The 23,212-nt window shown below is 43.6% G+C and overlaps 1 protein-coding gene across 1 annotated transcript in view; it reads left to right on the top strand.

Annotated features, from left to right (window-relative positions):
* The first annotated feature begins 629 nt into the window (after window positions 1-629).
* FBN1 (fibrillin 1) overlaps window positions 630-23,212 on the top strand; it is a 158,768-nt gene continuing 136,185 nt past the window's right edge. Inside the window, exons 1-4 of the mRNA XM_049812484.1 lie at window positions 630-742; window positions 922-1,196; window positions 15,882-15,964; window positions 16,888-16,986. Of these exons, the coding sequence (XP_049668441.1) occupies window positions 635-742; window positions 922-1,196; window positions 15,882-15,964; window positions 16,888-16,986 (565 nt within the window). The 5' untranslated portion in view covers window positions 630-634. The remainder of the gene's footprint in view (window positions 743-921; window positions 1,197-15,881; window positions 15,965-16,887; window positions 16,987-23,212) is intronic.

The raw sequence follows: 23,212 nt of genomic DNA, 5'->3' as shown, positions 1-23,212 counted from the left end.
GCAGGCAGCGCTGCCTGGCCGCGGCTTCCCCCGCGGCCGAGGGAGGCGGCAGAGCCCCGTCCTCCCGGGCAGGACCGCACGCTGCCTGCGCTCCCGGCGAGGCTCTCGGGGCAGAGCATCCCCCGCTCTAGCCCCGGGCCGGCGGCTTGCCGCAGGTGACCGGCCGCGGGGCTCGCCAGGGGACTCCCGCCCCGGGAGCCGCCCGGGCACCGCCGAGCGCCCCCGGAGCCCCCCGGGTGGCGGTTCGGGGGTGGGGGGGGGACATTTTTATTCACCTCTCTCTCGCGAGAAAGTGTTGCGCGGGCGATACTTGAAGAGGAGGGGGGGAGAGAGGAGGGGAAAAAGGAGGAGGAGGAGGAGGCGAGGGAGGGAGGGAGGGAGGGAGGGAGGGAGGGGGCAGCTGGAGCCGCAGCTGGAGCAGCGGTGGGTGCAGCGGCCGCAGCTGGAACAGCAGCGGGAACGGCAGCCGGCGGCGGCGGCGGCTCCAGCGGGTGCGCGCCCCTCGCAGCGGGCTTCTCCCGGGGCGGGCGGGCTGGGCGCGGGGCTCCCTGCCCGCGGCGCGCCCCGGCCGGGCACCGCGCTCCAGCCGCCGCAGCTCGCCGCGGTGCCCGGCTCGGGGAGCCGGGAAGGGTTCATGCCCGGGAGACGCTTCCAGCCCCGGAGCGGCTCCGGGAGCGGTGGCGGCGGCCGCGGGCTGTCCGCGGCGGGCGCGGCAGCCCCCGCGGATGCTGTTGGAGGGAAGGTAGAGTCCGCGCGGCTCCGGGCAGCGCCTCGCCATCCCCCGCGGCCGCCGCCTCCCGCGGGCGGGCTAGCGCCGGGCTGGCCGGGGGCCGGGGGCGCGGGGCGGCCGCGCCCGCTTTTCCTCGGTCCCTAACCCTCCCCCCCCCCCCCCCCCCCCCCCCGCCTTGTCTCTCCCCGCAGCTCGCCTTGGAGAGGCCGGTCGGAGGCAGGGCGGCGGGGACCGGCGGACTTCGGCGGCGGAGAGGAGGCGGCGGCCGCTCGCAGCCCGGGGGCTCGGGGGACGCGATGTGGCGGGGGCGGCTGCTGGGGATCGCCCTGGGAGTTGCCGTGCTGTGGGCGTCCCAGGCGGGCGCCGCCGCCGCCGGGCACGCCGAGGGGGTGAGCGCCAAGGAGAGCCGGGCCAGCCGGGCCAAGAGGCGAGGGCAGGGCGGCGGCGGGCACGACGCACTCAAAGGGTAGGTGCGGGGGCCGGGCCCCTCCCGGGGTGCCGCCGTGCGGGGAGCGGGCGTAGATCTGGCTGTATACGTGTGTGCGCGCATCTGTAGCCGCTGCCCTGTTGCGGTGGGAGCTGGCTGGGGTGGGAGAGTTCCGCGCCCCCCCACCCCCCACCCCCCCCCCGCCCCCTTGGGGCTGCCTCTGCCGAGAGGCAGGTTGGGCTGGGGGGGCGCCGGACACCCGCCCGCAGCATCCCGGGGTAGCGCCGGGGTCGGGGAGCGCGGAGCCCCGCCGGCCTCCCGGCTCCCCCCCCCCGCCCCCCCCAAGGTGTCCCCGGGGCAGGGCGCTGGGTCCCTTTCGCGCTGCAGCCTCACTTCGCCTTTGGGTGGGTGATGCTTCGTGAGGATGAGGCGCTGCAGCTCGGAGGTCCCTCATTTAGCTTCTAGGAGCGACGTAGCTAAAGGCACACTGCGGGCTCCTGCGTTCCTCCGGCGTCCCGTATTTCTGCTTTGCATAAAGCAGAGTAGCGACGAGGCCCAGAGACCACGGCGTGTATGCCCTTTGCATTAGCTGTCCTCTTTCATCTCCACCTTAAACCTGTGCATCTCCTCTTGCGCTCAAGTGGACCGTCTTTGCGTGTGTGGTGTTCCTTGTGACCTGGGGACGGCAGGGGGGGAAGAGCAGGGACCATTTTTTGGTATCGGAGCTCTCTAAGTACTAGTATGAGTGAGCCCAAGCATACACGAGTTTAAAATCATTACGAAACGTTGTGGTACATGCTTAGCAGAGTGGCTTTTTTACAGGGTGAATCTGTGTCAGGCAAACTGTTTTACCGATTCTAACGGAACACCTTTCCAATGCAAAATAGTGAAGTCAGCTGAAAGGCATTGTGTGCGTGTGCATTTGAAAGCTTAGTTCACGGTAAAGGTGAAAAGCTTGCAATACTGGAAGAAAAAAGAGCTTTCCTTTTGCAGGTCTTCCAATGCACCTTTTCAGCCCGTAGCCAGATTTTTCACTCATCGGGCAGGCGGAGGGCAAATGTAGGAAAAAACCATAGGGAGATAGTTACGCTTCAGTAAGGGATGCGAGCTATTTTCTTTTCTTTTCCTGATTTCCTCAAAAAGGAGCTGTTACAACTTCATTTTTAGAGGCCTTGTTGAATATGCTTTAATTCTTTGCTAACTTCCTCATACTTGTGTAGTACTTTTTATTTATATTCAGATTTGCAATCTTGGCGTTTTTTTATGCTTGCCTGATTGGAAAAGGTTTGTGTTTTTAGGTCCCCATGCTGCAAAAATGGATGCAAGCTGTCGGTATTGTTTTTCAAGGATCTGATTTTGTAGGGTCAGACTCTCTCATTTCGTTTCCTTATACCTTGTCACGAGAGAAATAGTTGGACAAAGTAGATTCTTCCTGTAAAAAAACTAGGAGGTGAGGAGGACACGCAGTAAAGTTTGTAGGACTAATTGCACAATAAAAGACAATAAGGAAAAATATTTATCAGAAAGTGCCTTTATTCTTCAGGTAGTTTTAATAACCTTTCTCATTATAGAACTCTGAGTTAATATCAAACTGACAAACACCATTTTCTGATCAGTGGGACAGAGTATGCCATCTAGCACACGTGCTGACTTGATGGACTTGGTGGGAGTTAGAGGCACATTAGCTGAGGCTAAAATTTCTTTGGGGAATGTAACCGTTGCTCTAAAACTGTGCTGTTTAGACAGTAATAGTAGTGCATCGAGAGATGATATTTCAAGTGTTAATTATTTTTGAAATCTAAAATGGGGTAGAGTAAGTATTTAACCTTATGAGTTGATTTTTATGGTTAACTGAAGCCTTACATTTTTTATGTACTTTGCGATGATTCCTCCTTTTACTCTGTATTATCTATGAGTTACATATCTGCTTAGTAATCTGCAAATTTAGAGATAATGGCAATATCCATTTTTTGTATTTTATGTCTTGGTCAATTATTTGGAATATTACAAATCTGAATGAGTGCCCTTAGGAAGCAGGTTCTTAACAAGGATATAATAATTTGCCAGATAATCTGAGATACAGTAAAGACAAAACAAATTATTAGTTTGGTTGCCTGTCAGACCTTTTCCTGTAACTCTCATTTGAGACTGAGTGTAGAGTTCCCAAATTGCTTGGAGCAGATTGTTAACACACAGTCATCTTGATCATTGTTGGGTGAATCCTGCTGGATATTTCCAGTTTAGAACTTGTGAGCGCTTCCTTAGGTGTGGTACTGTACTGTACAACATGAATGAAAAGAATTGTCATTTTAATAGACAAGGTTGGAACTAATTCTTTGGAAAGCCAGATGGAAAACATATTTTGAATGTACAGGAACTGTATATACATTAGACAAGGAGAATTCATTGTTATTGAAGGACTAAAACACTAAAAATACGACTTTACAAGAAGACATACTATTTTTTTAACTTGTTCATCAGTACAAATACATTTGGGAATCTGAGAGTTGTAATACAAGTCATAACAGATGCTGGGGAACTTTAATTTCATGTTAGTGTAGTTGACTAAGACATTTTTTCTTTCTGCCATGAACTCTTGCTCTGATTGTAGGAGCATGGAGACACATTTTTAGAGAAAACCCTTTATATTTAGACTTTCTGTATGATTACAATGACTATTGAACGTCTTTTAGCATTTAAAGGTATTGAGGTTAGTCTCTGTGTGAATACTGGTCTTGTATTTTAAAATGAAGAAGCCTAAGATCTGTTTCAATTCTTGTGATTTTTTTCCCACTTACATTTTTTACTCCAAGCTGTTGATTGCAGAAGATGTTTGCTTTTGTCCTTGTGACCTTTGCCTCATTGTTTATGCCAGTGAGCTGTCTGAACATATAACATGATTCTGGAAGTATATTTTAACTTTATAAATTATTTGGAAATGCCTCTTATGTACTAATTTTAAGACCTTAAGCCTGCTGCTCATGTAGTTTAAACTGGTCCAGCTATGAAAGCATTAGCAATGAAGTCCTTGTAATGCCATCTGCGTTTGGTCTAAGTGTGTGTTATGTGCTAATGTGGGGGGCCTCTAAGTGATCAGCAAGCAATCAGAATAAAGGCAGTAATTATTGCAGAATATAACTAGATTCTCCATTCATGGAAATGTTGCTGGAATCCATTGTGATTCAGCAAGTTAAAATAATAAGCCATTACTGAGACACTTTTATCCTCTGGATCCCCAAAACTTTAACACAAATATTAATGTATTGAATTATAAGGCATCAAGCTATTATGCTGCTACCCCTTAAACACCTAAGAATGCAGCATCAACTTCTGAAGAAATAAAACCTACAAAACTGGCCATGAATGGGAAGTTCTTTCTAAATGATACTTACTTGAAGTCAACCATATATGTGTTTCAATCATTTGAATATAAAGTTAAAAAAAAAAAATAAAATACTGGTGATTTGGTTGGTACTTGACTGAGTACAAGAAGTATTGTGCTTAAAGATCTTGGAATTAATTAGGATTTCCCATTTTCTGATGATGCTAGACAAAGACCTCAAACTCTAATGAGGATCAGTCAGTTAGTTCTTAATAATATTTTAAACAATGTTTTTCATGTTTATCAGTCTCTTCTCAGCATAATGGCCAAAGAAAACAATTATTTGCCTAACAAATTGCTCAGCAGAAATTTTAAAAGAACTAAAATTTCTTCAAGATAGCTGAATTGTGACATGACTCTAATTAAGACACTAATTAAATGCATTTGTGCAAGAATGATTTAATTTCTTTGGTTTTATTAAGTTGAAATGATAGTGAATATTGTGGAACAGAATAGTTGGCTCCAAAATGATTCCTAAAACTCTTGGATTAAAGCTATTCAACAGGGGATTGAGTTTTTTTGGACCAATTTCATTTGGTCATCCCAAAGAAGTCCACAGGCTTACTGATATGCTTACTTGAGTAAACTTGATTGGATTTGACCCTTTTTATGCATGACTGCTCCCTAAAATAAAATAACTCTTATAAATCTATAACATAATTCCAGTATTCAACTATATAATTAAGGCTTCTGGTTTTAGTTTTAAACCAATATTTACCACTAAAAGCCTGCTGAAGAAAAGGAGACTTTCCGTACCGGTAAATATTGGTTTATACTGAAAAACCTCAAACATTTTTGTTACCACTTTTGGCCTGCACACCTCTGGCCAGCTGCTGGTGCCACACCTTGTCAGTGTCACTCTGTGAGCAGGAGGCAGCCTGAATACTTGGGAATAAAAATCTTAATTAAAGATACCTGCAAGTTGCTATAATACCTGATGTGCTGAGCACTCACCTGGCTTCCAGGCGGCATGGCCAGCCTCCTTTCAGTCCTCTGTGCCTTACGGGGTAAAGCCTATATGGAGGATGAAGAACTTTTATGCCAGTGCATCCTAATGTAAGACCTGAAGACCTTGGCAACCACACGTAGCGTTAAGATTCTGCACCTCTCTGAATTTATTTGCGATGGTTGTAATGCTATTTTTTTCTTATTACATTATCCTTGGAAATCTACTTCTAGAGTGAAATGAGTTCATAGATCTTGGCACTGTGTCTCATCTACATGTTTCCTTTCAGTAGGACTGTATGATGCGATTTGATGTAGGTGTGACTTTCTCTGGGGAGCAGGGTGTATGGATGAGGAGTAGGGAAAGCAGATGGAACCAAGCAAGAAGCCAGCACAGAATCTATTCTGTGGCTGGCAATAGCTGTTACTGACACTTGCTGAAGGGTTAATATTTAAAGAGGGAATAACACATTATTTTCAGTTCTGATCCTATAGATATCTTCCTCTGGCTGTCACAATAGGTTTTAATTGCATCTTGGAAAATGCTAGTTCAAATACTATATGGAAGTTTTAAAATTCATTTAATGAAAGCTGTCTGACAATAGTCTGCACTGGATTGCTTTAAGCAGAGCCAGTAGCAATGCAAAGCTCCCATGCTAGCATTCTTGTTTTAGTTCCATGTTGTTCTTCAGCCTGAAGAAAAACAGTAAAAAGTAAATAATCTTCAGGCCTACATAGTCTTTGTACTCTCCACTTAGATTTCCAAATCCTGTCATTCAGATACTATCTCTTTAAAAGGCATGGCCTTAATCCCAATTCTGGTTTATGATTTATGGGGATAAGAGTTCTGTGCCGGCATAGTTAGTAGTGCAGACTTAGGACTCAATTCATTTTGGGCATGCCACTGAAAAACCATCCTATGGTTAAAACTTTTGGCGGGTACTGTTGTAGTCCCCCTTTTACTGGTGAGTGTCTTAGGCACATGTGATTCTGTTACTAACTGCTTAGCCAGTCTTCCCCCAGTCGTCTTTTCTCATATTATATTGTAGCCCGACACAAGTGGTTTTGAAGTGCCATGTGTCTGTTTGAAATTTGAATCAGACACCCCCCCTCCCAAATACATTAGAGGAATACTTTTTTCCCATACGATGATAGTAAGTCACAAATAGAGCAGAGGAAAAAGGCTACAATGAACAGTATAGCAACATTCTTGATGTACTGTATGAAATGTGATTGTTTTGGAAATATTGTAATATTGGCTTGGGGGACACAGATGAAGCAGGTTTCCTGTCACCAAGCACCACTTTGCCAAGGTGACACATTGAAGATCAGGAGGGCAGGATTGGATGTAATTCTTTTCCTTTCTTCCCCTCGTTTGTTTGTTTGCTTGTTTGTTTGTTTAGGGCTGCATAGCTCTTGGCTGTATCAGGCTGGCCTGATAATGCTGACCCAGATGCTGCAGAATGGGTCACAGCTGGCCTGTGATGGGTTTGTACTTTGTGTACAGAGTGAGTGGAGAATTTCATATGGGGTTTGCCACTTTGTGTCCCATCACAGGCGGGTACTTTGCTGTTCTCCATCCTGAGGGGTCCTGTGTAAGGCTGATTGTGGCTATGCCTTAATTTCTTGGCAAGTTAGATTTATGCTACAGCTCTTACTCAGAAGACAAGAGATGTCATGGTTTGGGCTTTGTTTCTTTCCTTTTGTGTTCCAGGTAATCATTTTCTTCCATGGATTTGTGATGGAATTGTCCAGTCTTTTGTGCGGTGTTGTTTTGCTGGAGACTTTCTGATCTCTGTTCGTGTTTAGCTCAACGTTCATTGAGGGGGGACAGGTGGTGTTCAGTCTTTAGAAACTGGAGACATAAAGAGCTGGGAGGGAGAACAGCACCTGCAGAGAGTGCATCTGGTTGCAGCAGGGTGCAGTTGTTGGCAGGTTGCAGTGCAGGTTTCCAGGGAGAGTTATTTGGAGGAGGCAGAAGAAGCCTCTGGCACATGGCTGGGATGCTAACCACAGATCCACTTTCCTCAGTCAAGAGCCCACTTAAGGTTTATAGAAGTAGACTTCTCCCCTGTTGTTAGACATCACAGGATACATTTTGTGTTCATTGGTGGTTCTGCAAGTTGTTCACCAGATTTGGTCTGATCTGGGTATGTTTGCCTTGTTAAGCTACTACTCTATGCGCAACTTCACAGTGCTGTGCCAGAACTTTTGGGGCTATACTGGGCTTTAGGATGCAGACTTGAAGTAAGCATAGGGCTGCTCTCAGTTTATTTGGGAGCAATGGGAGGATCACCGGGTTAGGGTTTGGCAGGGACGGTCTGTCTGTCAGCTTCATTTACAGTGGTCCTTATTGAATAAAATTGCAGCTTCTGTTTTCCTGTATGCTTATTTGCCTTTCCTGTGGTGTGTTGTTCAGCAGTGCTGCTCACTTAGGACAGCTTTTTTCATTGTCATTCATCTTCCATCCTACCGACTTCAATGTTTTGCATATGAGCTTCAATACGAGTTTTGACAAGGATCTCTTTAAATACATTCATGGACTCAGCAGCCTGGGATTATTAGAATAGTACTACCCAGAATGCAAGACCCAAACTGTTTAGCCACATGGATCACCAGGAAAACTTCCTCTTGGTAGAAGTGTAGTAGACATTGGCTAATAGAAAGCTATCTGTGCTTAAACAAGACTTTAGGAGCTAGGGATCTTTGAATGTATACATATGGAAATAGTAAGAAATTAATCATTAGCTTTTTTGCTTTGCAATAAGGTCACCTTCCATCTCGTTCCTCTTCTTCATCTCCTTGCTGAACCATAAAGATGAAGAGGATATAGATGCTTGTGTGTCAGTTTGGTCTTACTCCCCAGACTTAGTAAATATTTTTGTAGAATGGAACAATTGTGGCCTGGAGTGTTTCTGATTAACCATCACACTGTGCTGGAAAATGTATTTGTAGTTCTTTGGTCTTGTATTGTGGATGTCTCCTTTGGCTGTTTTCTCATCCATTCTGACTTTCCCGCTTCAGGTTTGGGGTTTTTTGTTTTGTTTGTTTGTTTGTTTGAAGGATTTCAGAGCTACTGAACAGCCTCATTCATGCTAAGGTTGGTGTGCAGATAGAGGCATGAGAAGAATCATTTGCTTTTTTTTGTGACAACTCAGTAAAGTCAGGTTCTTCTTTGGAAGGTACTTTGGCAGGTAAAATGTAGCCTGTTAAATTAAAACCTGTGCCTTCTGGTTTTGCTTATACATCTTCACTGAAGTATGAAGGAGTTCTAGCTTTCATCTAGAAGAATATTTTGAATGTTGACTTGCTGGAGAATCTGTTGTTTTCCTTTCTACTTCTCATTTTATGAAATGATTCATGACCATTAAAGCCTCAGAAATACCAAATGAAAGCCGCAGTTCTTTTGTCTACAGTCTTAATCATTTTCATTCTCTTTTTCAAGATTCCCTCTCTCTCATGTTTTGCTGGAGGACATCAGAATATCCAGTGGTGTTCAGCTGAGGTTTCAAACTAAAGTTTGTTTCCTTTCAGGAACATTTTTTTCCTGTCTCTTTTCTCCTTCTTTGTTTTTTCCTCTGATACTTCATCTTTTTCTCTTCCCTGTTTACACAGTAAATTACCAGTGGCCGCTAGGGACAAGGTGAGCTAAACCAGTGGGATCCGTATCAACAGGGTTTTCCTGTTGCCTTATGGGAGACATGCAGGTAACTGGCCTTTTGAAAACACAGTATCACTATCCTAGCAAGGAGGCAGAGGGTAGGATACAGGTGTGTTGTGAAGAGAGTAGGAGAAAAGCTGCTATGTTACCTAAAATCTTCCAGTAGCCTAAGGGAGGGCACTTCAAAACACAAGTTAATGGCATTGCTTAACGCCTAAGGCCTAAAGGCATTCACTGACAAGTATTGATAGAAGCGTCAGGTTTATGAGACTCCCTAAATGCTTGCATTTCCTCCAAGGTAGGGATGGTGGGTGGCACCAGCTCATCCCGCAGCCTCTGGGAAAGCCTTGACAAGGGGCTGGCTGGCCTTGGGGCTTGGCTGGCAGAGATCCTGAGCTTGCCTGTGTGCTTTCTCTTGGAGGTGTACCTACATCGATAGCCATTAGCAGGTGCATGGTGAGTGTGGGAAGTGGTGCAGGAGGTGTAAAGTGGTCTCTCCCTGTTGCCTATTGGAAGTGACGTCTGGAGAGCTAAGCATTGCCCTAGCTCACAGTTACATGTTTCCCATGGGATGCTATTTAGTGCTACCAGGGTAGAAAGGCTATCATTTCTTGTCCCCTGAATGCACCTCTCTCCCTCCCCCGCCCCCCCCCCCCCCCCCCCCTAAATACGAAAGCACCTGCTGGATGCCTACTGTTGACCAGCTGTTCTTGTCTGGCCCAGCGGATAGTTTTTTGTAGTGGCATACTTGTACTTTACATGTCTTATACAGCCATGTAGATTGGGCGTCAAACTGGACCCATTGACATTCTCAAGTAGAACAATGAGGGAATACGTGCCAGAAACGCGTCTGTCCCTGGCTATGAATGAGAACAATGCCTGGCTGTCAGGTTAGATGAGTCTGTCCCTGCAAAAGACACGGTCAGATTTTCAGAGCAAGTGCGGAAGAATTCACTTAATGTCAAATGCTGTTGTTGGATGGCTGTATTTAGCTGTCACAGTGTGATGGAAGTTAGGGTTAGAAAAGTGTTCAGTGTTGCTGTAGGAAACTTGCATGTCATTTTGAACTCTTGACTTGCACATAGGCCGGAGCCAAAGATACCCGTAGAGCTGCTCAGCATGTTATTTTTTCAGTTGAACTGAGCCAGGATTCTGGGACAGCGGTATCCTTACTGTCAGAGTGAGAAATAGTTATCGTATTAGGCTCTCTGCATGGCACAAACATCCAGGCTCACTTATTGCATGGTAAAAATGAATACATCAGATGCAATCCTTTGCATGTAAAAAATATATTTTGCTTAAAAATGCGTGCTTATCCTTTATAGGATAATGGAAGCTAAATTTCATATTTGCTCTCAAAGTCTAGCATTGTTTCCTAGATTTTCCTTTTATATGATTGAAATAAATAGCTTCAAGAGTCGTCTTAATAATCTTCACCAAATAACGAAAAAGGGCACACTGACTGAAAACATCCTGTTTTCTAATATTTAGCTAAACAACAGAGAAGCAATTCCTGTTTAAAGTATTTGGGGTACCTGGAAATGAGGCTCGTGCATGTTAAATGCAGACCTGTATTTGTGCTTTTTGCTCTATCCCATCAACGTAGTTAAGTTTCTCAGTTTGCGGATGTGCTCACTGGAAGCGGTGAGGTCTAAGGACAACCAGGCTTCTTCACTGGGCTGTCATATGCAGAGCGGTATGTGTCAGGTGGCTTGGGAAGGCTGCCCATCCCGTGCTGTAGCCGTTAGCTGCTGTGTCCCACTGGGAACTGGACCTTCCCTTCCCGGTTCTGCTTTGCTTGCTGCTCCTAGGAGGAGGGGTTAGGCACCAGCGCAGCAAAAGGAGGTGCTTTTTGTATTGACCTCTAATTTGTGCACCAAGTACGTGGCTTCTGTCGCTTAGGTGGGGAGGGACCTTGGAAGGCCATGCGGTCCAACCCCTGCTCAGAGCAGGGCAAACTTAAGTCGGGTTGCTCATGGCTGTGTCCACGAAGGTTTGGAGCATCTTTAGGGAGGGAAATTCTTGATTCGGTGGGAAAGCTGAGTAAAGCTCCAGTGGAGTCAGCAGAGCAGGGCCGCTCTGGGCTTTTAGCATTTCCTCTGAGATCCTGAGAAGTTTAGGAAGGTACATAAAGCTGTTTTACAGCAAAAGGTATAGATCTGATTACGTCTCTGGAAAATGACTAGTAAAAGCTATTCCTCTTCACGTTCTGGAGCCTTAGCTACTATTTCTTAGTACATTGGTTGTGTTCAGACTTGGCTACTATTTCTTAGTATGCTGGTTTTATTCAGACTTAGACAACCACATTTTTAAGACCAGCCTACCATTTTTTCAGGTTTTTCGTGCTTTTTAACTCCTAGTGCAAGCATGGAAGCACCACTCCGATTCTATGATCAGCAAATAATTCTGGGTACAGTTTTAGCAGGTACCAGTGTTACCCATGTAAGAAGAAAAATAGGCAAAGGCTTCTCTAAAAATAACCGTTGGCTGATGGTATTGCTTTAAATTGTATCTCTTCTGCCAGAAAATTGGGTCCCTACGTTATATTAAACATATGTTAGCCACTGCAGCCAAATAGTTAATAGAAGTCCTTCATTACACGTTTGCTTGCAAGGAAGAATCCCTGTGTGTTTCCCTAGGGAGAGGAAAAGTGAGTTCAGGGAGCAATTAGAAACCCTTCCCAGTATCCCTGCATCTCAGCTGTAACTGGGGATCAGCTGTCTTACTCTCTCAGCCGCTCTCTGCCCACTCTGTCTGGTCTCTCTGTCTAATTTATTTGAGACCCATGCTTTGGGTTTGATTCAGCCTGGGTTACGCCAGCGCTGGCCGGTGCATGGCAGTGCTGCTGACAAAATTTCCGCCTGAAGCCTTGCTCACAGCAGTGCCAGAAACTCTTCCTCCCGTGGGAGCTGCAGATGGGCAATGCTTTCTTCGGTAGAGGGCTGTAATTTCCTCGAGGGGTCACAGGCAGGGCAGAGCAGGGATGTACAGAATTAGCACACCCCCCCCGGGCAGGCTGCAGCACTGGGCTCCGACTGTGTCTCTGCCGGGGCCCTGGAGGGGACGGCCACAATGCTGGAGGTGCCCCCGCCGTTCTTGAGCTGGGTGGTGTTCCCAGCTACCGGCTTCACACAGGGCTTTTGAACACCTCCCTCGCTTCTCTGGCTGTCGCGTACCCTCGCTGCCTGGTTGTATCTGATAAGAAGGCACTGCCAAGCTTAGCATGATTTGCTTCCCATCGTTTTACATTTGTGTCCCCGCTCCGTAAATCCACCCCCAACTGCTGGGTAATTGCGTGCAGTTCTGGAGAGCCAGGCAGCCATTCGTCCTTGCTGAGACGGGGCATTGCGAGCAGGACTAGCAAGGGAGGGTGGGACCCTGTTGGTCCTTTTCGTGAGACAATGTCAGTGTTGCCCCATGGAGAAAGGAGACCGTTTATTTGAGAACGCGTGACGAGCGGAGACTGTGTTGCAGCCACAGCCCGGGGGTAGCACAGCGCTGACCTGGGGCAGAACCACGTGTGTCCATCTGAAGGAGCTGATGCTGCAGTCCTGCCTGGGCTCCATCCCCACGTGGGTGGGAAGGACAAAGCTTTACTTCGGAATCGGGGTGGAGGTTCCCTGCGGTTGTTCCTGAAGGAGAATATCTTCTAGTTTGGTGCACGCAGATGCTGTCAGCCAGACCTGTCGCTCTGAAGTGTTAGTTATCAGAATTTCCAGACGAACGTTTTTCTCTCTGCTGTTCCAAGGCTTTTCTAGTCGATGAGTTATGTCTTTTGATAATTATTCAACTCATGTTGCTACTGAGTTTGTACTTGCATATCATTAATCAAAGACATAATTTTTTGTTTATTTTGGACATCTTTGATGAAACTCTGGGCATCAGTCATACTGTCTCTCAGCACCGCACCATTACAGAAATCCTTTTATACTTTACAAGTTCACAAGTGACTCTAAAATGAAGTGAAAGACTTGTATTTTTTAAATTGCAATGGGAACAGCTTTGTTCCTGAGATGCTCTCTCCCTCCTCTGGGCTTTGGAGTGAAAGGAAGGTGCTGTGGGCACCGCAGGTAGCTTGGGATGTATAGATGCATTTTTGCTTATTTTACTATTATAAATCAGGTTTTATAACTGAACTCTGTTTGTAGTGCAGTTCAGGAAAACAGTTTTATAAGAATATAAAATGCTTCTTTAGTATTCATAGCCTATAACATCAGCAGGAAAATATGCTCTATTAAACACAACAGTGGGTAACTGTTTAAAGTAAGTACCACGATAGAGCCTTTACAATTTGATTGATGGTTTCCATGATTTACATGAGTTAAATTGTTATTCCCTTGAATACGTTATTTATTTATTTATGGGGATTTATCGCTGTAGTGTCTGATCACCTCATAAATATCAGTGAATTTAATGTCAAAATTAATTCTTTTTAAAGACATTTTGCAAATAGGCACACATAAAGAACACTCGCTCCCACTCAAAGAAGTAGCATTCAGACTTTAATATAGGTTTCTTTTATAAGCTAGACAGCAGTTTTCTGACGAAAAAGTGTTCCACTGGAAAATGCACTTGTCAGGCTCAAACTGTTCCATGGAAGTACAGTTTGATGACTTTTTTTTTTTTTTTTTTTTTTTTAAAGCTAAGCACGCTGCATCTGAGTTGGAGCTTCTTGGATGTACGGCGTAGCCTACTCTGTGGACAGCTTCAAAGCTCTCAGGGTCTCTGACTTCATGGTTGCTGGCACATCTAGGTTTTCCAGAGCCCCATTTTGGAAACAGATTTCAAAAATCGGGTTTCCCCATGGCACAGAAATCTGCTCCTGACTCTTAACTTGGACCAGATGGTCCCCAAAGCCATGTACTTGCTGAGACTGAAATTTGACAGAGTACCTAAACATCATTTTATGGTCAGCTGTTTATAGATTCTTACCAACCCGGATCGGAAATGGGTGGTTTATGCCGGTAGGTTGTAACAGGTAGCAACAAACCCATTCTGTCTGTCTTAATAAGTTCCATTATTTCTTCTGACTGGAGAAGGTGAAAAGCAATCTCACTTGTCTGCTTGCCAGTCTTACTTGGCAGATGATCGTGGAGCAACATTTGGCATAGATGAACAGGGAACTCTAGGAAAGTTACATGGTTATAGCCCTGCAGGGAAGTAGCTGACATTACTAAAACTGAATACATTGGAATTATATGAATAAGACTTTGAGCCTGTAACACCAGTTGCAGGAAGAGAAATGGGCCCTGCAACAAGTCCAATTGTATTGCTCACATTCACCTCGGTTACCACTTTGTAATTATCCAGAACCAGTGGAAGGTAATGGTAGTATCTGCTTTGACTTAAGTAATTTCTGGCCAAGCACTTAATGAAAAGGCTAGGTGTCACCAAAGCTGGTGTAATCAGAATACTGGAAATTGCATTAACAATGCAGATCCCTAAATAAATAGAGTATAAAAGTCTTGTTAGTTAGAAAATGTGCATAAATAGATATTTGTATATATCAAGATTGTTTGTCTTAAGTTGCCTCACCATATGAGGTAACTGTTGTTTACTTAGACATTGCAATATTAGGGATGAAGAACTTTCTGAAAGACCAAGGACAAAATAATAATAGAAAACCCTTCCTAAAACAATAAACACTTTAAATCTGTCTCTAATCTGTAGACAGTATTTTAATAAAGCAGTTTCTAGGAAGTACTAGTTTATAGCTAGCTTAAGTTTCATTAATTTATTAATTGCTCACAATATTAATAGAAGCTGTAAAATTTTCCTCTGATAAGATTATTAAACATACAACAAAAGTAGGCACATTTTCCAATTTTTGAAGCTATTCTTACTGGTTTTACTTGCATGGTTAGATGCATTAAATAAATAGGACAGGGTAGATTAAAAAAAAAAAGATTTATTATTTGTGAATAATAGAACCATTTCAACTTTTCTATTGTTACCAGTAAAATCACAATAGGAATAGTGTCATGTCCTGTCATCTTTCATTGTAAACTCTAGTGATATAATTATTTGAAAGGGTAAACACGGATGAGAAGAATGGGTTGGAAAGAAAAATTTCTGTGGATCCATTATTTTAAGAAGGGCAGTAGGCCCTTCATATTAATTTCACAGGACCCTATCTCTTTACATGCACTCATATCCCACCCTTGATTTTTTTGATAGTAAGTAATTTTTTGCGAATGAAGCATTTACATATTTTGGCTCATTTATTTGGCTAATGTCATGGTTGGCATGTTTCACTCATAAATACATAGTTTTGCTCATGGACAAAATACAGAAGAGTAATGTTGATTTAGATTAAAGAAGAGAAAGCAACATGAAGCTTAAAAATTATCAAAGAGCACTAGATTTCCTCTGTGTTCACTAATGATGTTGGGTGTGATCCCTCATTTTGTATTTAAATGGGAGTTTTGCTCAAAAGCCCTGTATGCTTCTTTTCCAGATATGGAGTCATATGAGACAAGGTTTGGCCATTCTGTTCCCGTTGTTCAGATGTTACTGAATTGATTTTGTGTTTATAATGCAATTTTCAATTTGTGAAAGTGCATGTTACCTAAAAAACCCCACATCTGAAGGCATAGAGTTCTGCTAAAAACATACAACACTTCTAGATTTAATTATTGAAATGTATATTGCAGTGATTTACTTTTTCCGTTTTTATGCCTCTACTTTTAAAACATATTTCTGAGTAAAAATAAGAATTCGTCCTTTTTTTTTCCAGACCAAATGTGTGTGGATCACGTTACAATGCTTACTGTTGCCCTGGATGGAAAACTTTACCTGGTGGAAACCAATGCATAGTCCGTAAGTTAATCCAGTTATGTGTTATGACTGAGGTTTATCTCTGTCCCTCTACGTCAGGGTATTTTTAATTGTGTACCAGAACTGAAATGGTTTCTGTATGGTTTCAATAGCAGCTGTACATCATTTCTTTACCATTTTAAATATATTAAGCTAATATACAAAGTTTTGTGGGCTACATTGCAGTGATGTGATACCAGTATTTAACAAAGGATTAATCTCATCCACATGTTCTGTTTAAGTCTGTGGTAAAGGGATCCAAGGGGAGAGTGGACTCTCAGGAGCGAGTAGCTGTGGAATATGTTAATCTATTTAAGTAAATGGAAGGAGGCAACAGCATTGGGCCAGCAAATACATTTTCTCTGCTTGTTTGGACCATATCCCTGAAATACATATGTAGGGATATAAATACGTACATACATACATCATAGTGCTGTATGCATACTCATGTGTAATGGTACAACGTACCAGAAATAATTGTTAAAGGCACTTTGCCTAAGGCTGATAAGACCCTCTCCAGAGATACTGAGGCAACGTGCTGTCAGATGGGAATTATTACGCTTGTGTGTGTCTGGTGCAGAAATAAAGGGAGCATTGTAATGCTCCCTCAGTGCCATCCTTCCTCCAAGGGTAGTCTGGTAAAATGGACCACAGTTTCACTTTTCCAAGGAAATCTCCCTCTATCTAGTGTGGCCTGCGGCATGTTCCCAGACCTTTTCATAATAGATTGTGAAGGTCTAGGTTTTAGCTGTCCACTACAGAGATGCAGATGAACAGGAGGAGCTGGTTTAGAATCTGTTGTATGCAATTTAACGAGTTTGTAGGTATTTATGTTATGGTACTGAATGCATATTTTCTATCAGGTGTTTTTTGTGTGTCTGGGGTTTTTGAAACATATTTTAAAGGCATTTATGTTTTCTTTATAGCAATCTGCAGACATTCCTGTGGGGATGGATTTTGCTCTAGACCAAACATGTGCACATGCCCAAATGGTCAGATAGCCCCCTCCTGTGGTTCAAAATCAAGTAAGTATTTCTTCTGTGTCTTTGATATTGCTCTTTTGAGTCTGTGAAGCTACTAAGGTATGTAAGATAGTTCAGTGGTCAATATTTAAGACAAATAACCTCTGAGTCACCAGGCAGACTTTTACCACAGGAAAGAAAGTGTAGCCTTCTATGACAAAAGTGAAGAATGACTCAGAGACTAGCTATTGGGGACACTTTTTTTTTGCCAAATCAAAACCAAATTAGTTTTATGAGAAGCTATATTCATTTGCCAGTTTGTAACACTAATTCTACTCTTCCTTGCTTTCTGGAAAATGCCTTATCTCTATTCAACGCTGGACTTGCACTCATATACAGCACAGAAGTTGCAATGATAGAGAGATAGATGACTTTTGACAATTGGCTGAATTTGACTTGCTTTGTAACTCTGCTCTCGTTTTGGGGGTTACTAAGCCAGACACTATGCTGTATTTTACATACATAGGCCTACAAGAATTATAGCATTTCCTTGTCAGGCTCAGTACATATCTTCTGAATCTAATATTGCTGACTTTATTCAAGTGATACTTCTGTAGGTGCTAGAGGCACAGAACTGGTCAAGGTTTTTAAGTGGAATGGCTTTTCATGAGAAGAAAACAGATGCTTTGAAAATGAAACTTCTCAGAGAGATGACTTTTCTTAGAAATGTTTGGATTTCACGTTTTCAGGGAAGGTTCCTGAGATCCAGAAAAAAACAAGTAAAATTAAATTCATTCAATGAACCAGGTAGCTCAATGGCTCATCATGGGTGGAGCATCTGATATGAAGTAGGATTTTGCTTGGGATAGTATCTCAGTCCGTATCTGAGATGCCAGCTGTTAAATCCACTGTATTCTCATTTGAGTATGGTGCTTGTCTCTTAGAATGTAGATGATTTTGATTTTTTATATAAAATGTGAAGTCTCTGGGAAGAATTTTGGAGGAAACTGCTTCCCACAAATGCCCATAACTATCTGGACAACATGTTAAGTGAAGTCAGTGGGGGATGCACTCAGCTGAGGTCTGTAATATTATGCAAAATGGTCATCCTTTTAGTTCTGAATATCTTTTCAGACTCCATGTGTGGTCTGCTTTGCCCCTGTATTTTCTACCTTGCCATTTTTTTTTTTTTTTTTGCTTTCCTAGTTGATAAGAGTTTTCCCACATAACTGACCACTTCAGCTTGTGGCTCTAGCATCCTTTTCATGCAATAACAGTGGAAAAACAATAACAACTGTGGAATGTAATGGAATGGCATGTACTAAAATGGTAAATATTGTTCTTTGTAGTTCAACCCCTTTCTCAGGCTCCTGTGATGTCTGTTGGGGAGAGGCCAGCATGAGGAGGGTATGGAGCTCCCAGAGAGTACTGGAAGGAGGAAGGGTGCAAAATGCTGCACAAATGTGTGTGTTGTTGCGTTCCTGCCTCTGTTTGCAGCTACTATTTTACCAGGTGCATACACCTTAATCCTGTAAGCCAGTAAAGGAAAGTATGACCTTCTCCCAGGTCCCCTTCAGGGTACAGAAGGAGAGAGATATCCCTACGTCTGTCCCATGTTTTGGCACCTTCATAAAAGGCAGGAACGAGTGGGCTTTAGTATTACCTCATTTTTTTCTTAGGCCACACAGAAGTATTTTATGAGTCAAGATTTAAAAGAAAAATAGAATATGAGTAAAGTTACGGTTCTTCTTGTGGTTCTTTTTCTGAAACATTCTACCATTGATCTCCATAGTTTTAGCCTTCATTGGAGTTGCACAGATAAGTGGGTACAGAAGGACTTTACTTTTTAGTCAAGCAGCTTCTAAAGCCTATATGATGTAGCTATTTTGGTTGTTGACAATTACTTCTCCTAGGTATGAATATTCTATTAATCATATTCTTTAATCAGTGCTGACATTATTTTCCTTACATTGCCACTCTCAAATGTTGCTTTTCTCTATACAAGTATCAACACTTTACAAGTAGACCTAGCACTTGGCTTAAAAAATATATTGTATATATCTTGTTTAATCAGTGCAATAATTTAAGCTACATTCTGTGTGTGCAGTCATATCACTTTTATTTATTTAAACAAACCAATTCTGCAAGCAAAAGTGTCTTGAGTTGTTGTAGAGAGAAAAGACTGCACTGCCTCTGTGCACTCTTGTGTAGTAATGTTTATGATCCAGCACCTCATTAGGGCTTATAGAACATACACTTTCTGTAAGTCATTTGCTCTGTTGGCACTGTAGACAAAATCCATGAATACGTATTTACACAATAGACCACAATGACTTAGACCTGCTATTAGGAAACAAAGTAAACATACACATTAAAAACACAGTTTGACATCAAAGGATTTCTGTTAACTCCCATTGGTAACAGTTAATATTTTGTCAGAATATGCATTCATGAAATCTTATTTTAATTATACATTTTAACAAATGAGAAAAAACTCTTCTTAAAATAATAAAAAAAATAAAAAATACAGGATACAAGTTTGTCACATTCAAAATACAAATAAAAAATATGAGTGAAAATGGCACGATTTCTCAGGATTAAATGTATGGTTTCTGATATATGAGATGTGTCTCAGTTATCTTTTGGATATTTTAAGCTATGTGTGTCTTTAGTACTTAAAGAATGAGTAGTGGGCACAGGTTTTATAGCATGTACAACCATAGGCAGAAACCGAATTCACGGTGGCTCTTGTAGACTGGTTGTCTGCCGGAATCAAATAATTAATGCAAACTGGAAAGCATGTGGATTGGAAAGCAAAACAAAGCCTTCAAGTTTGATTCTTATGCAGGTCAGTTGTTGGGACTTTTCTGGTTACGAGTCAGCTTTAGGAATCTGATTCATGGTTGAAAAGAGCAACCGGTGGTTTTCTCAGCAGGGATTTTTTGTGACATCAGTGAACTTGCCGGCCGAGTAGTGGTTATTTCTGTGTAATTACTGAATTTTTGGGTATGCTTGCAGTAGGCTTGGAGGTAAGATTGCCACGTGTGGAGGCATCCCCCCTGCTGGCTCTGATGTGTGGGTGGCTCTGACGTGGCAGGTGCGCGTGTAGGGAGATGTCCTACACCCTGTGCTGTGCCAGCTCTGTGGTGGCTGCTCTGCTGCTACCTCCCAAACCACCTGGGCCATGGCTGCTTTCGCTTTGTCTGTTCATGCTGCAGCCGTGCCCCTGTTTGTGCTGCAGACGTATCTTACCATCCTGCCGTGTTGTTGGAGTTGCTGCTCTGCCCTTGTGGGAGCTGGGGGGTGAATGAGGAGGACGAGGGTCTCTCCTTCAGCACCAGGCACCCCCTGCTGCCCCCAGGGTTACGGGTCAGGTGTGTCTCTGAGTTCAGCCGCTGTTTTTGCTTCCAGCCTGTTTTAGTCAGAATGGCTTGGGCCGGCCTAAACAGGGAAGGCGTTTACTGATGGGGCTGTCTCTGAAGGAAGGGAGCCGTGGCAGAGGCAGTGAGACCTGTGGTGGGTGCTGGGGGTGGCAGCCAGCGGGGACAAGTGTCTGCGCCCCCCCGGCAGGCTGGTTACGCTGCCTGAGTGCAAAATGGGGCCTGCTCCGCTCCCCCGCTAGCAGCTTCAGAGGCACCAGCCGGGGACTGAGATCTTCCTCAGGGACCGTGTGCTGCCAGGGGGGAGGCGGGAGCCTGGGCCCTTGGCTTTGCACCCCAGGATCCCATTCCTTGGGGTGGTGTGGGAGATGTCCATTCAACGGCAGTGAAACCTGGAGCTCAGCCCCTTCCCTTATATTCTGCTGCTGTCAGAGGTGGTAAAAGGTCTTGAATTTTAAATGTTTCCAGAGCTTTCAAGGCTGCTGCGGGTTTTCTAAGCACCCCATGCAGGGCTGCAGGCCTGTGTCCCGTCCTGGCGCTAGCTGCCATCCCTCTCCTGAGTCAGTCGCTTGACAGAGAAAGCACGCGGAGCATCTGGGATGTGATGAGACCGTCATTCCTTGTTTACAGCTCCTGGCAGACAAAGCCCTGCGTCATGCACGGCCGGGGTTGGGAGTGTTTCCTTGGCAGTGGCACAGAGAGACGAGAGGTGGCTTCTCCTCCTGGTGCCCGCCGGCCAGCCCTGCAGAGTGCCCTCGGCCCGAGGTGCTGGACGAGTGGCTCCGCTGGTTTTCCCACCTGAGGATCGCAGACCCTCACACCTCGCGTGTTTTAGTGTGGGATCGCAGAGTAGATGGCCTGTGTGTTACCTTCCTTCTGCTTGGTGAGCTCCTGAATGTTTCGTGACCGGTTGTGGTGTGATGAAGTCTTTACTCAGTTTTGCTGAGAATTTATTAAAAAAGTCAGGAACTGTTATGCTTAAGCGTGCAGCTTGTTGCTTCACTTTGATAAACAATGCAAATGTTGTCCACACACAAAGTGTGTGTGGATGTGTTTGGTCTCGCTGGCTCTTTTGCAGGTTTATAAAGCTATGTTCCTGCCGTTATTCCTGTTTTGACTTCAGAACTTCCCAGTGCAGACTGTTTACAAATTGGACACGAAGGAGAACAATAATTGATTAAAAGCAATAATTTATTAATGTTGTTAACATTTCCTGTGGATGTCCAGTTAAGGCAAAGCTATATGCATGGATTTACTAGCCTTATGGTAATTCATGTGCTTTTTCCTTGAGTTTCTGTCAGTGTGATACCTTGGAACAGGTTATTTAATTTACTGGAATATCTCTGATGACATTAATGGAGTTGTTGATAGAGCTGAGAAAAGAGACTATGGACCCGCATTAATATGCTACTTTTCAAAAATGCAGTCTTAAAATCATCATCTGAGCTCCAGACAGCCTTCGCATGTCTATAAACTTTTCAAAGGGTAATATTTCAGAATAGTCTGTATGAGTTTGGAAATACTATTTTCAACGTTCCCTCAAAAGAGGGCAGAAAATAAATAGTTAGTTTACTGATTTTCTTGCATGGTAATAAGGGAGAAAGCTCACTGATTCAAATGGCTCATTTTAATAAAGATGTCTGGGTGTCCCAGCAGTCTCCCATAATGATTTTAGTTTAAAAAGGAGGAAGACATATTTTACCTTGGAAAAGTTCCTTTAAGAAGCAGTAAGGCAAATTATGGAAGCTCTGTGTGTGTGTGTGTGTGTGTGTGTGTTACATGTAAAACCACTCCTTATCCCAAAATGGGGAAATACACTTTACTTTTACTCGAATAAATAATATGAAAATCATCATATAAGCTACTGTTAACCTTTTTATCTCGAATGTAGTTCAAACTATTTAAATGGCTTTGGTCTTCATGTGGGAATGGAAATTAGCTCTTGGCATAGCTTGCTCTAATTGAAATCAGTTTGTGGTTTTCAAGTTCCTTCCCTGCTTGACAGATGATATCATTTCCTATGCTTTTTGTAATCCCCTCTGTTTTTCTAAGATTGTATAAAGCTAAGTGGAACTACACGTTTTAAAGTAACTATACACCTTTTTCTGACCTACTTAGGACATTGTCCAAAAATCTTCACCAGATATTCACTCTGTATTCACAGACAATTTTACTTTTTGTTGAGGAATGTTAGTACATTTTTGTTGCCTGAAGTACTGAAGTACATCGGAAGTAGAACAAAGATGTATCATAGCTATTAGGCACATAAGAAATGTAAGATACAGTTTTTACTTTTATAATTGAAGAATTAAAGAGTACCAGTGTTTTAAATGCTCGACTGTTTTAAATCCTTTCTCCAATTGCATGTTTAACTTATGTTCTGTGGATTCCTATTGCTATAGAAGGCAATACAGTTAAAATGATTATTTCTACTTGAAAATAAAAATAAAATTCCATTGACATACTTCTGAACTGTAAAAAGCCAAGTGATGCTTAAGGGCTTTGTGCAACAGGAAAAATTCAGTGGTTGGCATGGCACCTGTTAGCAACAGGCTCTGGCAGGACATGCAATTTCTGTTTTTTCAGTCCTGAGCATTTCAGACAGCATGGTGTAGGTATCCAGTGCTCCATCACAATCTACTGAAATGCTGATCTGACCGTAATCCTATCTGAGGAGGAGCCTTTCATGTGGTTCCTGTTAAGAGGGAAACCATTTCCCGGCTGCTTACTGGAGTGCTGGCCCCAGTTCACAGCTGTGTAGGACAGCGGGACCTGTAAGGAGGACTTCACTTTGTCGGGAGGCCTGCCTGCTTCTCTATGCCTGATGAAGAGCCTGACATACTTTAAGTTGTTCCTAACATCTACTTAAAAAATATATTTGTCCTTATTATTAGAAAAATGTAGCACAG

This window comes from Accipiter gentilis, chromosome 10 (genome assembly GCF_929443795.1).
Source record: "Accipiter gentilis chromosome 10, bAccGen1.1, whole genome shotgun sequence".
In the NCBI taxonomy this organism is placed as follows: domain Eukaryota; kingdom Metazoa; phylum Chordata; class Aves; order Accipitriformes; family Accipitridae; genus Astur; species Astur gentilis.
The sequence above is the reverse complement of the archived record's forward strand: the minus strand, read 5'-3'. Positions and strand labels throughout refer to the sequence as shown.